General features: G+C 43.3%; 1 protein-coding gene across 5 annotated transcripts in view; it reads left to right on the forward strand.

The window, feature by feature from the left end:
* The window catches only part of CLASP1 (cytoplasmic linker associated protein 1), a 484,411-nt gene that overhangs the window by 284,524 nt on the left and 187,622 nt on the right, over positions 1 to 12,265 (forward strand). For 3 of the 5 annotated variants that reach the window (XM_030210422.1, XM_030210418.1, XM_030210420.1), the window contains 2 exons: positions 5,773 to 5,876; positions 11,297 to 11,320. In XM_030210422.1, the coding sequence (XP_030066282.1) occupies positions 5,773 to 5,876; positions 11,297 to 11,320 (128 nt within the window). The remainder of the gene's footprint in view (positions 1 to 5,772; positions 5,877 to 11,296; positions 11,321 to 12,265) is intronic. The other 2 variants (XM_030210419.1, XM_030210421.1) reach the window with 1 other exon arrangement.

The following is a 12,265-nucleotide window of genomic DNA, read 5'->3' on the forward strand; positions in this document are numbered from 1 at the left end:
CTATTTTGCACTTAGGAAAATACAAAACGGGAAGAGAACAAAGTGATAAGACATTTATTTTCTGTGCACCAACTCCACTAGAAAATGGTGTCAAGTCAAAAAGAGCAAAGAGATAGGCATATATTTTGTTTTCTGTGTACCAACTTTATCAGGAAAGAATGACAAGTCAGCAGGAACTGAAGCTGCTTGTAGCTGCTTCGAGTTAGTTGCCTACAAGGAGGAATTGTCTAGGAGGGGACATTAGTTGATGCTAGGGGTATGGATGGCAGACATTTTAGTTTTGTTTAGTTTCCCATGTTGATTTTAGAACTCTTTTTAAATGTTCATTTGGGAGAGGGGAACAACATCTTCAATAGTGCACCCCCCCCCCCCCCGAGGTTTCCTATCATTTTGAGCTAGAAACAACATGAGAAATATACTTTCAAACTAATGCAGTAATGCTTGTAGAGTCATGGTGATTTTAGCCAGGCTGCAGATGAAGTAGGTGTAATGGGGAGGTGTTTTTAAATATGTATTTTATAGTAGGTTTTATGGTATAGACTAGATTAGAGTGGATTAGAAATCAATCACAAAAATCAACCTCCTAAAGAGAGAGTTTGTTTTTTTTTTTTTTTTTCATTAACATGGCTGTATTTACTTTTGGGTATTTTAATATGCATTATTTTTCTGTGTGCTAGTAGGTAAATGAGCATAGGTTTTGCATTAAATTGTTCTAAACTAATTAACACATAAACCAGAGCAGGGTTTCTGGTTTTCAAGATACCCGTAATAAATAAGCATGAGCTAGATTTGCATATCATGAAGGTAGTGCATGGAAATCTGGCTCACGCATATTCACTGAAGATATTCTGAAAACCTGACTCAATAGATGTGTTCCAAGAACTGGGTTCTCTCTATCCTGAAAACCTGACTCGCTAGGTGTGTCCTGAAATCTAGAGTGAGTTCACTGACTGCTCTTTTAACATGTGTTAATGCTTCTGAAAATAGCACACTTTAGTACATCAGGTTATGTCATGTTTTCAACCGAGTGCTCGGGGCACACTCAGATTTTCAGGAAATCCACAATCAATATGCATGAGAGAGACACATGCACTGCCTCCTTGATATAAAGCTCATACTGGACATAACCTCCTTCTTATGATTCCCCAATGTGCCTGTCACACATTAACTTTTACTCTACTACTATATCACCTTCTATTTGTTCTACCAAAACTGGTGATCGCCATTAAGGCACTATGTAGGCCACATTGAGCCTGCAAATAGGTGGGCAAATGTGGGATACAAATGTAACAAATAAATATTCAAACCTTTCTTTTACATATTCATTGTGGATATCCTGAACATCTGACTGGCTTGGGTGTGCCTTGAGGACTGGGTGAAGAACCACTGAGCTAGAATATTCTTGATTGATAAGAAAGGCTAAGAAGGACTTTGAAAGAAAGATAACGGTAGAGGCTAAAACACATAGTAAAACGTTTTTCAGGTATATTAAAAGCAGGAAACTGGCAAAAGAATCGGTTGGGCCACTGGATGACCGGGGAGTAAAATGGGGCACTCAGGGAAGATAAAGAAATAGCAGAAAGACTAAATGAGTTCTTTTCCTCTGTCTTCACCGAGGAAGATTTGGTTGGGATACCGGTGCCGGACAGGGTATTCGAGGCTGACGAGTCGGAGAAACTTAATCAAATCACTGTAAACCTGGAGGATCTAATGGGACAGTTCTGCAAACTAAAGAGTAGCAAATCTCCTGGGCCAGATGGCATTCATCCCAGGGTACTGATGAAACTAAAAAATGAGCTTGCGGAGCTACTGTTGTTGATATGTAATTTATCCTTAAAATCGAGCTTGGTACCGGAAGATTGGAGGGTCGCTAATGTAACACTGATTTTTAAGAAAGGCTCCAGGGGAGATCTGGGGAATTATAGACAGGTGAGTCTGATGGTGCCGGGCAAAATGGTAGAGACTATCATTAAGAACAAAATAACAGAGCACATTCTAAAACATGAACTGAAGAGACAAAGTCAGCATGGATTTAGTGAAGGGAAGTCTTGCCTCACCAATCTACTGCATTTCTTTGAAGGGGTAAACAAACATGTTGACAAAGGCGAGCCAGTGGATATTGTGTAGCTGGATTTTCAGAAAACGTTGACAAAATCCCTCATGAAAGGCTCCAGAGGAAATTGGAGAGTCATGAGATCGGAGGTAGTTTATTGTTATGGATTAAAAACTGGTTGAAAGATAGGAAACAGAGAGTAGGGTTAAATGGTCACTATTCGCAATGGAGAAGGGTAGTTAGTGGGGTCTCTCAGGGATCTGTGCTGGGACCGGTGCTTTTTAACATTTTCATAAATGACCTGGAGGTGGGGGTAACTAGCAAGGTTATCGAATTTGCTGATGACACAAAGTTGTTTAAGGTTGTCAAATCGCGGGAAGATTATGAAAAGTTGTAGGAAGATCTTGTGAGACTAGGAGACTGGGCGTCTAAATGACAAATGACGTTTAATGTGAACAAGTGCAAAGTGATGCATGTGGGAAAGAGGAACCCAAATTATAGCTAAGTCATGCAAGGTTCAGCGTTAGGAGTTATGGAATGAGAAAGGGACCTGGGAGTCATCATTGATGATACGTTGAAATCTTCTGCTCAGTGTGCTGCTGCGGCTAAGAAAGCAAATAGAATGTTAGATATTATTAGGAAAGGGATGGAAAACAAAAATGAGGATATTATAATGCCATTGTATCGGTCCATGGTGTGACCGCACCTAGGATATTGTGTTCAATTCTGGTCGCCGCACCTCAAAAAAGATATAGTGAAATTAGAAAAGGTGCAGAGAAGGGCGACGAAGATGATTAAGGGGATGGGATGACTTTCCTATGAGAGAGGCTAAAGCGGCTGGGGCTCTTCAGCTTGGAGAAAAGGCGGCTGAAGTGTGATATGATAGAGGTATATAAAATAATGAGTGGAGTGGAACAGATAGATGTGGAGCGTCTGTTTACGCTTTCCAAAAATACTAGGACAAGGGGGCATGCGATGAAGCTGGAGTGCAGGAAGTTTAAAACAAGAGGAAAATTTTCTTTACTCAGCATGTAATTCGACTCTGGAATTTGTTGCCGGAGAATATGTTTAAAACGATTAGCTTAGCAGAGTTTAAGAAAGGTTTGGACGGCTTCCTGAAGGAAAAGGCCGTATAATGTTATAAATCGACGTAGGGAAAATCCACTATTCCTGGGACAAGCAGTACAAAGTGCTTTGCTCCATGGATCTTGTCGGGTGATTGTGACCTGGATGGGCCACTGTCGGAGACAGGGTGCTGGGCTAGATGGACCTTTGGTCTGTCCCAGTGTGGCGATCGCTTAAGTCTTATGTCTTAAGTGTCTAGTGGTAGTTGTAGCATGTTTGTGCAGACTTGGAAGTATATTTGTTTCCCTATCTGGACAATTGGCTAATCAAGAGCACATCGCAGGAGGGAGCAACAGAGTCAGTGCACCTAATGGTGTTGGAGCTACTAGGGTTCATTATCACCTACCCCAAGTCCCACCTTCTCCCAGTTTAAATAGGAACTCTGTTTGATACATTTCATTTTTGGGCTCTTCTTTCCCAAGTGAGAGCAGATGCCTTGATAACATTCACCTCACGAGTCCGAAGCAACAAGCTGGTCACAACGTGGCAAATGTTGAGATAAACGACCTCAGTGCATATCACTCCCATGGCACATCTCCATTTGAGAGAGGCCCAGTGGAACTTGTTTCCCAGTGGTCTCAGGCAGCTGGGAATCTAGCGGATGTAATCCAGATTCCTCCAGAGTTGACTCTTCCCCTTCTCTGGTAGACAATTCGATCAAATTTGACTGTGGGACGGCCATTCCAAATTCCACCTTCTCAGAAGGTGTTCACAATGGATGCATCCAACTTTGGGGAGCTCATGTAGATGGGCTTTCCACACAGGATACTTGGTGTACTCAGGAAACAGCTTACCATTTTAACTTCTCAAGCTCAGGACCATTTGGAACACTCTAAAGGCTTTCAGAAATTGGCTACAGAACCAAATTATTCTCATTCAAATGGACCACCAGGTTGAAATGTTCTCTGTGAACAAGCAGGGGTACTGTATCCTACCACTTCTGTCTGGAGGCAGTCGGGATGTGGCAGTGGGTCCCTACTTCATGGAATGGTCCTCTGAGCTATGTACCTACCAGGAAAGGACAACTGCCTGGCGGACAGACTAAGCAGGGTTTTGCAACCGCATGAGTGGTCTCTCAACTTGGGTGTAGCCCACAAGATCTTCCAAGAGTGCAGCACCCCCTTGGTGGATCTTTTTGCCACTCATCTCAACAACAAAGTCCCTCAATTCTGTACCAGGCTCAAATCACACAGCAGACTAGAGTCCATTGCCTTTCTCCTCCACTGGGGGAAAGGTCTTCTGTATGCTTATCTTCCAATACTTCTCATAATGAAGACTTTGCTGAAACTCAAAACCAGGGAGCTATGATCGTAATCTCCCCTTATTGGCTGATGCAGATCTGATGTCCTCTTCTTCTAGAGTTGTCCTTCGAAGATCCATGATTGGAATATTTTTTGACCCTCATCATGCAGAGCTAGGGATCCCTTCTGTATCCCAACCTCCAATCCCTGGCCTCACAGCTTGTATGTTGAGAGCTGGAGGGTGACTCTCACATCTTGCTGGCTTTGAGGAAAGACTCCACTAAGAGGTGCTACTCATTTTAGTGGAGGATGTTTGCCGTGGAGGATGATCCCCTCACTTATCCTACACAAAAACTGCTTGAATACCTCCTGCACTTCTTTGAGTCTGGTTTGAAAACCAACTCTGTAAGAGTTCATCTCTTTGCAATTTGTACTTATCTGCTTGTAGGAGGTAAGCCCATCTCAGTACAGCCTCTAATTGTTTGCTTCATGAGAGATTTGATGTTAGCAAAATAGACTGAAACTTTCTATGATAAGCAGTCATATCTCATCATGTTATGTTGTAGGCCCATTATATTGTGAATTTCAATAACTATTTCAATATGAGTTACCGTAACATATTTTTAACAGTTACTGTCAACAGGCAGTTGTGTCCATTTAAAGAGAAGAACACAGCCAGCTTTTATTTGCTTAAAAACATTATTTCTGATGACTTTATTTCTGTTATTAATTTCTCTTTATTCATACAGATAGATGTGTTGATATTGGTTGATATTTTTTTTGAAGTAGTGTTTTCTACATGGAGAAAGCTTGCTATCCTAAAATTTGGAGTAAATATTTGTCTTCGTTGGGAAACATTTGTTGAGTTTTATGTGAAATGTTTTCTCTTTCTAGTTAGACATAATTAATCTTCAGCTATATGAGAGAGAAGGAAACAAGTATTAACCTTCAATTGATAACTTAGGGCCCTGTATACTGAGGTGCGCTAGCGTTTTTAGCATGCACTAACGCTAGAAACACCCATAGGAATATATGGGTGTCCCTAGCACTAGCGTGCGCTAATTTTTAACACATGCTAAAAATGCTAGCTTGCCTACAGAGCAGCTTAATGAACAGAACCCGTAATATTTAAATTTCCTTTTTAGATGTAAAATAAATGAATATATTATGAGAAGAGTTCTAAGTAAGTTTACTGGGTTGTAGTGTTGGAGAGCATGTGCAAATCTTTATGGGTTTGGTTAAATTATACCAGCGCTGATGGAACTTATTTCTTACTTCTTTAGATTGGCAGTGGGCATTGTTGTTACTGTTCCAACAAAGTATGAATTAATTGATTTCTATCCTTTGCTGTAGACCGCTTTGGGCTGGGGCAGTCTGGCAGAATTCCTGGCTCTGTGAATGCCATGAGGGTCCTCAGTACAAGCACAGACTTGGAAGCTGCTGTGGCCGATGCACTGGTAAGAGGGAATGTCCAATCACTACATGCAGTGCAGCAAGTCATTGATAGGAAGTACTGCACAAAATTGGTTTACTTCCTTGCCATAAATTCTCAGGTGAAAGTTACAGGACTTTTGTTTCAGAAAATGGTGCCTTATACTCTTGAGAAAAGTGGGCTTACTGCCAGTCTGCAGCTTTTCAATCACTACTGAAAAAGTACTTTAAGTGAACTGAAGACCGTGTAGTAAAAACTTCCTGAACTCTCCCATAGTTTTAGTCATCTAGATGAAGTTTGAACAATCTGGAAACTGGTTTGCCTGATGAAAGGTATACAGATCCATGATAACATTATTTTGAATCTTCAGATCTTCAAAATTAGTTTCAAGCTGTTAAGGTCTCTAGTAATTGCTTTTAAAGATTCTACAAAGAATTAAAAGACAGTGGGAACAGTGGGATATCTGTAATCTCTTCGAGGACAAACAGGGCTTATAATTCTCACAAGTGGGTGACGCCGATCCGCAACACCCGGTCCGGAATTTACCAAAGCTAAATGAGAGCTTTGTGGAGTGCGAGACGCGCTCTACAGCGCATGCGAGGGTGTCTTTCTTGCCGCTGCGAGAATGCGGTCTCCTCAGTTCTTCTTTTTTCACGTGAGGTGAGGGTGTATTTTATTACCGTCTCCTCATGTCGCTCGGTCCTTGAGATATTTTTCGCTTATTTTTCACCTTTTATTATGTTCCTGTTGTTGGAACCTTCGTCCTTTAATTTTTAATGATTTTGTCCGGTTTTAAATTTTATTTTTCTGTCGTCATCAGGCTGCTTTTAGCCGTTGACTTCGGTCGGGAGCTTTCCCTTTCTTTTTCCGTTGCCTCACAATTCTATGGTGGTGAAATCCGCTTTCAAAGAGGCAGGAGTTCCAGGGATTATGCCTCGGCACCCCGAGGCAGAGAAACTAGAACTCTGGATTCTTTTGGGAGGAGGATGTACCAGGCTTCAATGCTTATTTCCCATATACAATCTTATCAGCTGTTTATGAACGTCTACTTGTGAAACTCGGTGCGTAAGCTGTCGGACTTGGTTGAGACGGTCCCTCCGGAGCAGACCGAGTCACTTCGCAAGTTGATCAAGCAGCAGAAGGTGTATCGAAAGTTCTTGGCCAGGGGCTCTTTCGACACTTCTGACGTGGCATCCAGGATCTCTGCTCAAAGTATAGCTATGCACAGATTCTCTTGGCTGCATGTTTCTGAATTGGAACATTCTGTTCAGCAGAGGTTGACGGATGCCTTATGCCGGGGGGATAACCTTTTTGGAGAGAAGGTTGAAGAGGTCGCTGACCAAATCAAAGCCATCTCTTCTCTCTCTCACCAGGCGCCTTCTGCATCAACCTCCTCAGCTAGGAGGACTTTTGGCAAACCAAGGAGGAGTTCCTATTACTATCCTAGGCATAGAAGCAACCCTTCGGCTTGCTAGCCTACTCAGGCTCAACCCCAGCACACTCATTCACGTCAGCAGCGTGTAACTAAGGTCCTTGCTGCGCCCCAGGCAAAGCAAGGGATGAGCTTTTGACTGGCTCCAGCAGAGCATAGCTGCAGTAAAAGTGTCCTTCCTGGACGACTTGCCAGTCGTGGGGGGGGGGGGGGGGGGGGAGTGGGAGACTTAAAATGTTTTCACCAAAGGCGATCTCTTCTAACCTCCGACCAGTGGGTTCTTCAAATAGTCCATCTCAGGTAGGCCCTCAGTTGGCATCTCAATCCTCCATATTGCCCACCGAGAGCTCATTTATTCAGCTCTCAGCACAGGCAAGTACTTGCAGAGGAGCTGTCCAACCTTCTGAAGGCCCATGTGGTCGAACCCGTTCCACCAGGGGAAGATGGGCAGAGATTGTATTCCAGGTATTTCCTTGTGCAGAAGAAAATGGGGGATGCATCCCATCCTAGACCTAAGGGCCCTGAACAAATTCCTAGTCCGAGAGAAGTTCAGGATGGTTTCCCTGGGCATCCTTTTCCTAATGATTCAGGAAAATGATTGGCAATGCTCTCTGGACTTAAAGGATGCATATACTCACATCCCAATACTTCCAGCCCACCAGAAGTATCTTCGACTTCGAGTGGGAACATATTACTTTCAGTACCGCGGTTTGCCTTTTGGCCTTGCTTTCCCGCTCCCAGAGTCTTCACCAAGTGTCTAGTGGTAGTTGCAGCATTGCTACGCAGACTGGAAGTCCACATGTTTCCGTATCTCGACAATTGGCTGGTGAAGAGCACCTCGGAGGAGGGTGCTCAGGAATCCATGCAGATGACTATTCGGGTGCTTGAGCTTAATAGGGTTCGTTTTAAACTACCTCAAGTCCCATCTCCATCCTGTCCAGTAATTCCAGTTTATAGGAGCCCTTCTCGACACATGGAAGGATCGAGCCTATCTCCCAGAGACGAGAGCGGACAATTTTGTCTCATTCGCGTCCAAGGTTCGTGCCTCTCAGCAGCTTGGCAGATGTTGAGATTGTTGGGCCACGTCTTCCACAGTGCACATTACACCTATGGCACATCTTCAGATGAGATCAGCTCAATGGACTCTTGCTTCTTAGCTGTATAAACCACAGGGAGTCTAGAGATTGTCATCCAAGTGTCCCCAGAGCTCGTACACTCTCTTCAGTGATGGACAGTTTGATCCAATTTGACTCTGAGACTTCCATTTCAAATTCCTCAGCCACAAAAAGTGGTGACGATGTGCTTATGTACTTATGATGCATCTCTCCTGGGATGGGGAGCTCATGTAGATGGGCTTCACACTCAAGGAGCTTGGTCCTCCCAGGAAACAAATCTTCAGATCAATCTCCTGGAGCTTCGGGCGATCTGGAACGCTCTGAAGGCTTTCACAGTTCGGCTGTCTCACTAAATTGTTCTCATCCAAACATACAAGCAGGTTTCAATATATTACACCAACAAGAAGGGGGCACCGGATCATGCTCTCTTTGTCAGGAGGCCGTCTGGATGTGGCATTAAGCTCGCCAACATGGCCTGCAAGATCTGAGCGTGGGGCACCCCATCTGTGGATCTTTTTTGCCACTCAAATCAACTAAAAGGTCTCTTGGTTCTGTTCCAGGTTTTAGGCTCATGACAGACTAGCATCAGATGCCTTCCCCCTCAATTGGGGGACAGGTCGTCTGTATGTGTATCCTCCCATACCTCTAGTGGGGAAGACTTTGTTGAAACTCGAGCAAGACCGTGGAACCATGATTCTGATCGAACTGTACTGACTGTGGTAGATATGGTTTCCTCTACTTCTGGAGTTATCCTCTGAAGAACCATGGATATTCAAGTGTTTTCTGACCCTCATCACGCAGAATGAGGGGTCTCTTCTACATCCCATCCTTTAGTCTGTGGCTCTCACAGCTTGGATGCTGAGAGTCTAGAATTTGCTTCCTTGGGTATTTGGGAGGGTGTCTCCCGGGTCTTGCTGGCTTCCAGGAAAGATTCCACTAAGAGGTGTTACTCTTTTTAAATGGAGGAGGTTTGCCATCTGGGGTGAGAGTAAGGCCCTAGAACCCCTTACTTGCCCTACACAGACCGTGCTTGAAAACCTTCTATAGTTATCAGAGTCTGGTCTCAAGACCAACTCCGTAGGGGTTCACCTTAGTGCAACTAGTGCTTATCATCAACATGTAGAAAATAAGCCCATGTCTGGACGGCCTCTAGTTGTTCGCTTCATGAGAGGTTTGCTTTTGTCAAAGTCCTCTGTCAAATCTCCACCAGTGTCGTGGGATTTCAACGTCATTCTTACTCCTTTTGAGCCACTGAATTCCTGCCATCTGACGTACTTGACGTGGAAGGTCATTTTCTTGGTGGCTGTTACTTCAGCTTGTAGAGTCAGTGAGCTTCAGGCTTTTAGTAGAGGATGCATCTTATACCAAGTTTCTTCACAACAGAGTAGTTCTCAGCAAGCAGTTCTTACCGAAAGTGGTGTCGGAATTCCATCTGAACCAGTCGATTGTCTTGCCAACATTCTTCCCCTGACCTCATGCCCATCCTGGTGAAAGCAGCTTGCACACCTTGGATTGCAAGAGAGAATTGGCATATTACATGGAGCGGACAAGGCCCCACAGACAGTCCGCCCAGCTTTTTGTTTCTTTTGATTCCAACAGGATGGAGGTCACTATTGGGAAATGCACTATATCCTGTTTGTTGGCAGATTGCATTTCCTTCACTTATGCCCATGCTGGGCTGGCCTTGGAGGGTCATATCATGGCTCATAATGTACACTACTGCCTTGAGCAGGATACCCGACGTGACAGTCGGTTCTAGTAGACAGTGTTACAGAATCTGTTTGGGGTCCATTAACCAACTCCACCCTCTAAGGCCCATTTTATTCTCTTCCAGGCTGCACTCTTATTCAGATTGTATATAGTTTCAGGTTAATCTCTGTTATGTCCTCGCCGTTGCGAGGCCCAGTTGATCAGTGTTTGTTGTTTTTAGTGAGCCTGGATGCTATGGATTCCCTACTTGTGAGAATTATAAGCGTGCTTGTCCTCGGAGAAAGAGCAGGTACTTACTTGTAGCAGGTGTTGTCTGAGGACAGCAGGCTTTATATTCTCACAGTCCCTCCCACCTCCCCTTGGAGTTGTCTCCTTTGTTATTTTTACTTAATTTTTTCTATAGTATTAAACTGAGGAGACCGTGTTCTCATGGTGGGCCGGAAGGCACTCTCGCATGCGCAGTGGAGTGTGTCTCTTGCTCCAGAAAGCTGTCATTTAGCTTTGGTAAATTCTGGACCGGGCGGCGCAGATTGGTGTCACCCATGTGAGAATAAAAGCCTGCTGTCCTCGGAGAACACCTGCTACAGGTAAGTATCTGCGCTGCCCATAAATAGGTTCTTAGGCACACTTTGGGATGCCAGTCAGGCATATTTTCAAAGCACTTTGGGAGGCTAAGTTCCATAGGTTTCTATGGAACTTTGGGAGGCTAAGTGCTTTGAAAATGAGCCTGAGTGTTTTCTTTATCTCTTGATCTAAGATAAACTGACTTATTGTCAGCACAGGTAATTTGGGAAGACATAATATGGCTTGTGATGGGAAGAACTGAAATAATGAAGTAGACAGAACATTATTGCTTGGAATCTGCACGCTTTTGCACATTTGGGTCCTGTATCCGCACAAGTGATTTTTTTCCAGGAGATGACACATTCCGTTAAGTTTGTTCCTGGATATAAGTTTAGCAGAGGAGTTCAGACAGTATAACACTGTGGGAAAGGAGAAAAAATTCTCTTAAAAGACTGCCATTATGCTTTGCTTTATTTAAAGAAAGAGATCTGTTGAAGTCGTTGTCTTCTTTTTTTTTTGTTTTAAGTTGCTGTTTTTCTGTTGTGGGAAAACCCCCCACTTCAGCTTCTGACACCACTCTCTGTGCTTTTTTCCCCCCATCCTTCATTATTTTCCTGACTTCAGCTCTTAGGAGACCCCAGGAGCAAGGTACTGGAGCCTTCTTTACTTTTATTTCTGCTTCTTGCCTTTATTCCTGTTTCAGACTGTTAATTAATTTCTGTGTGTCTAATTTTGTTATGCTGAGGGAAGAACGAAAAAGAATTTAGGATTTCTGAATAGCAACTTTGTTTATAACAGAGCAGCATGTTTGCTAACGTTTAATTTCTGCGCATAAGTACATAAGTACATAAGTACATAAGTAGTGCCATACTGGGAAAGACCAAAGGTCCATCTAGCCTAGCATCCTGTCACCGACAGTGGCCAATCCAGGTCAAGGGCACCTGGCACGCTCCCCAAACGTAAAAACATTCCAGATAAGTTATACCTAAAAATGAGGAATTTTTCCAGTCCATACGTTTTTATAAAATATTTTTATGGAGTAGTCTATAAAAATGTCATTCATTTAACTTTAATCAAACCAATTTTTTTCTGGTTTGGTGGATGTGCTTTAGCATCAGTACTAATTACATCATTCAAAATATCTGTTTGGCTGCTTGCTGGCCTATTGCTGTTTTAAAATTATTTATTTATCTATTGTTTGTTTTTTTTTGCCTTATGCATAAGCCTCCTCCTTTTATTTATTTATGCTTTTTTTTTTGTTTTTTTTTGTTACCTGGTATATTCTTCCTTTCTTTCTTCCTTTTCTTTTTCTTCAGATCACTCATAACCATGAGCTTTCATTTGCAACTACCAGGGGATTTTCTCCTTGTTTTAGTAGACCCCAAAGCCAGACATCATGAACCCTACACCCCAGGCTCTAAATCCATACACCAGAAATAACCCTTACTAGTTATCATGACTTCCTTCCCTCCCTCTTAGGGGCTGTCAGTGCAGCATCCTCACCCTCTGCCAATCTGAGCTACAGAACACCAACTCTGAGAAATAAACTGGGAGGACAGCTTGATGGTTCACAGCACTGTCACTGAGCCACTT

This window comes from Microcaecilia unicolor, chromosome 7 (assembly GCF_901765095.1).
Source record: "Microcaecilia unicolor chromosome 7, aMicUni1.1, whole genome shotgun sequence".
In the NCBI taxonomy this organism is placed as follows: Eukaryota; Metazoa; Chordata; class Amphibia; order Gymnophiona; family Siphonopidae; genus Microcaecilia; species Microcaecilia unicolor.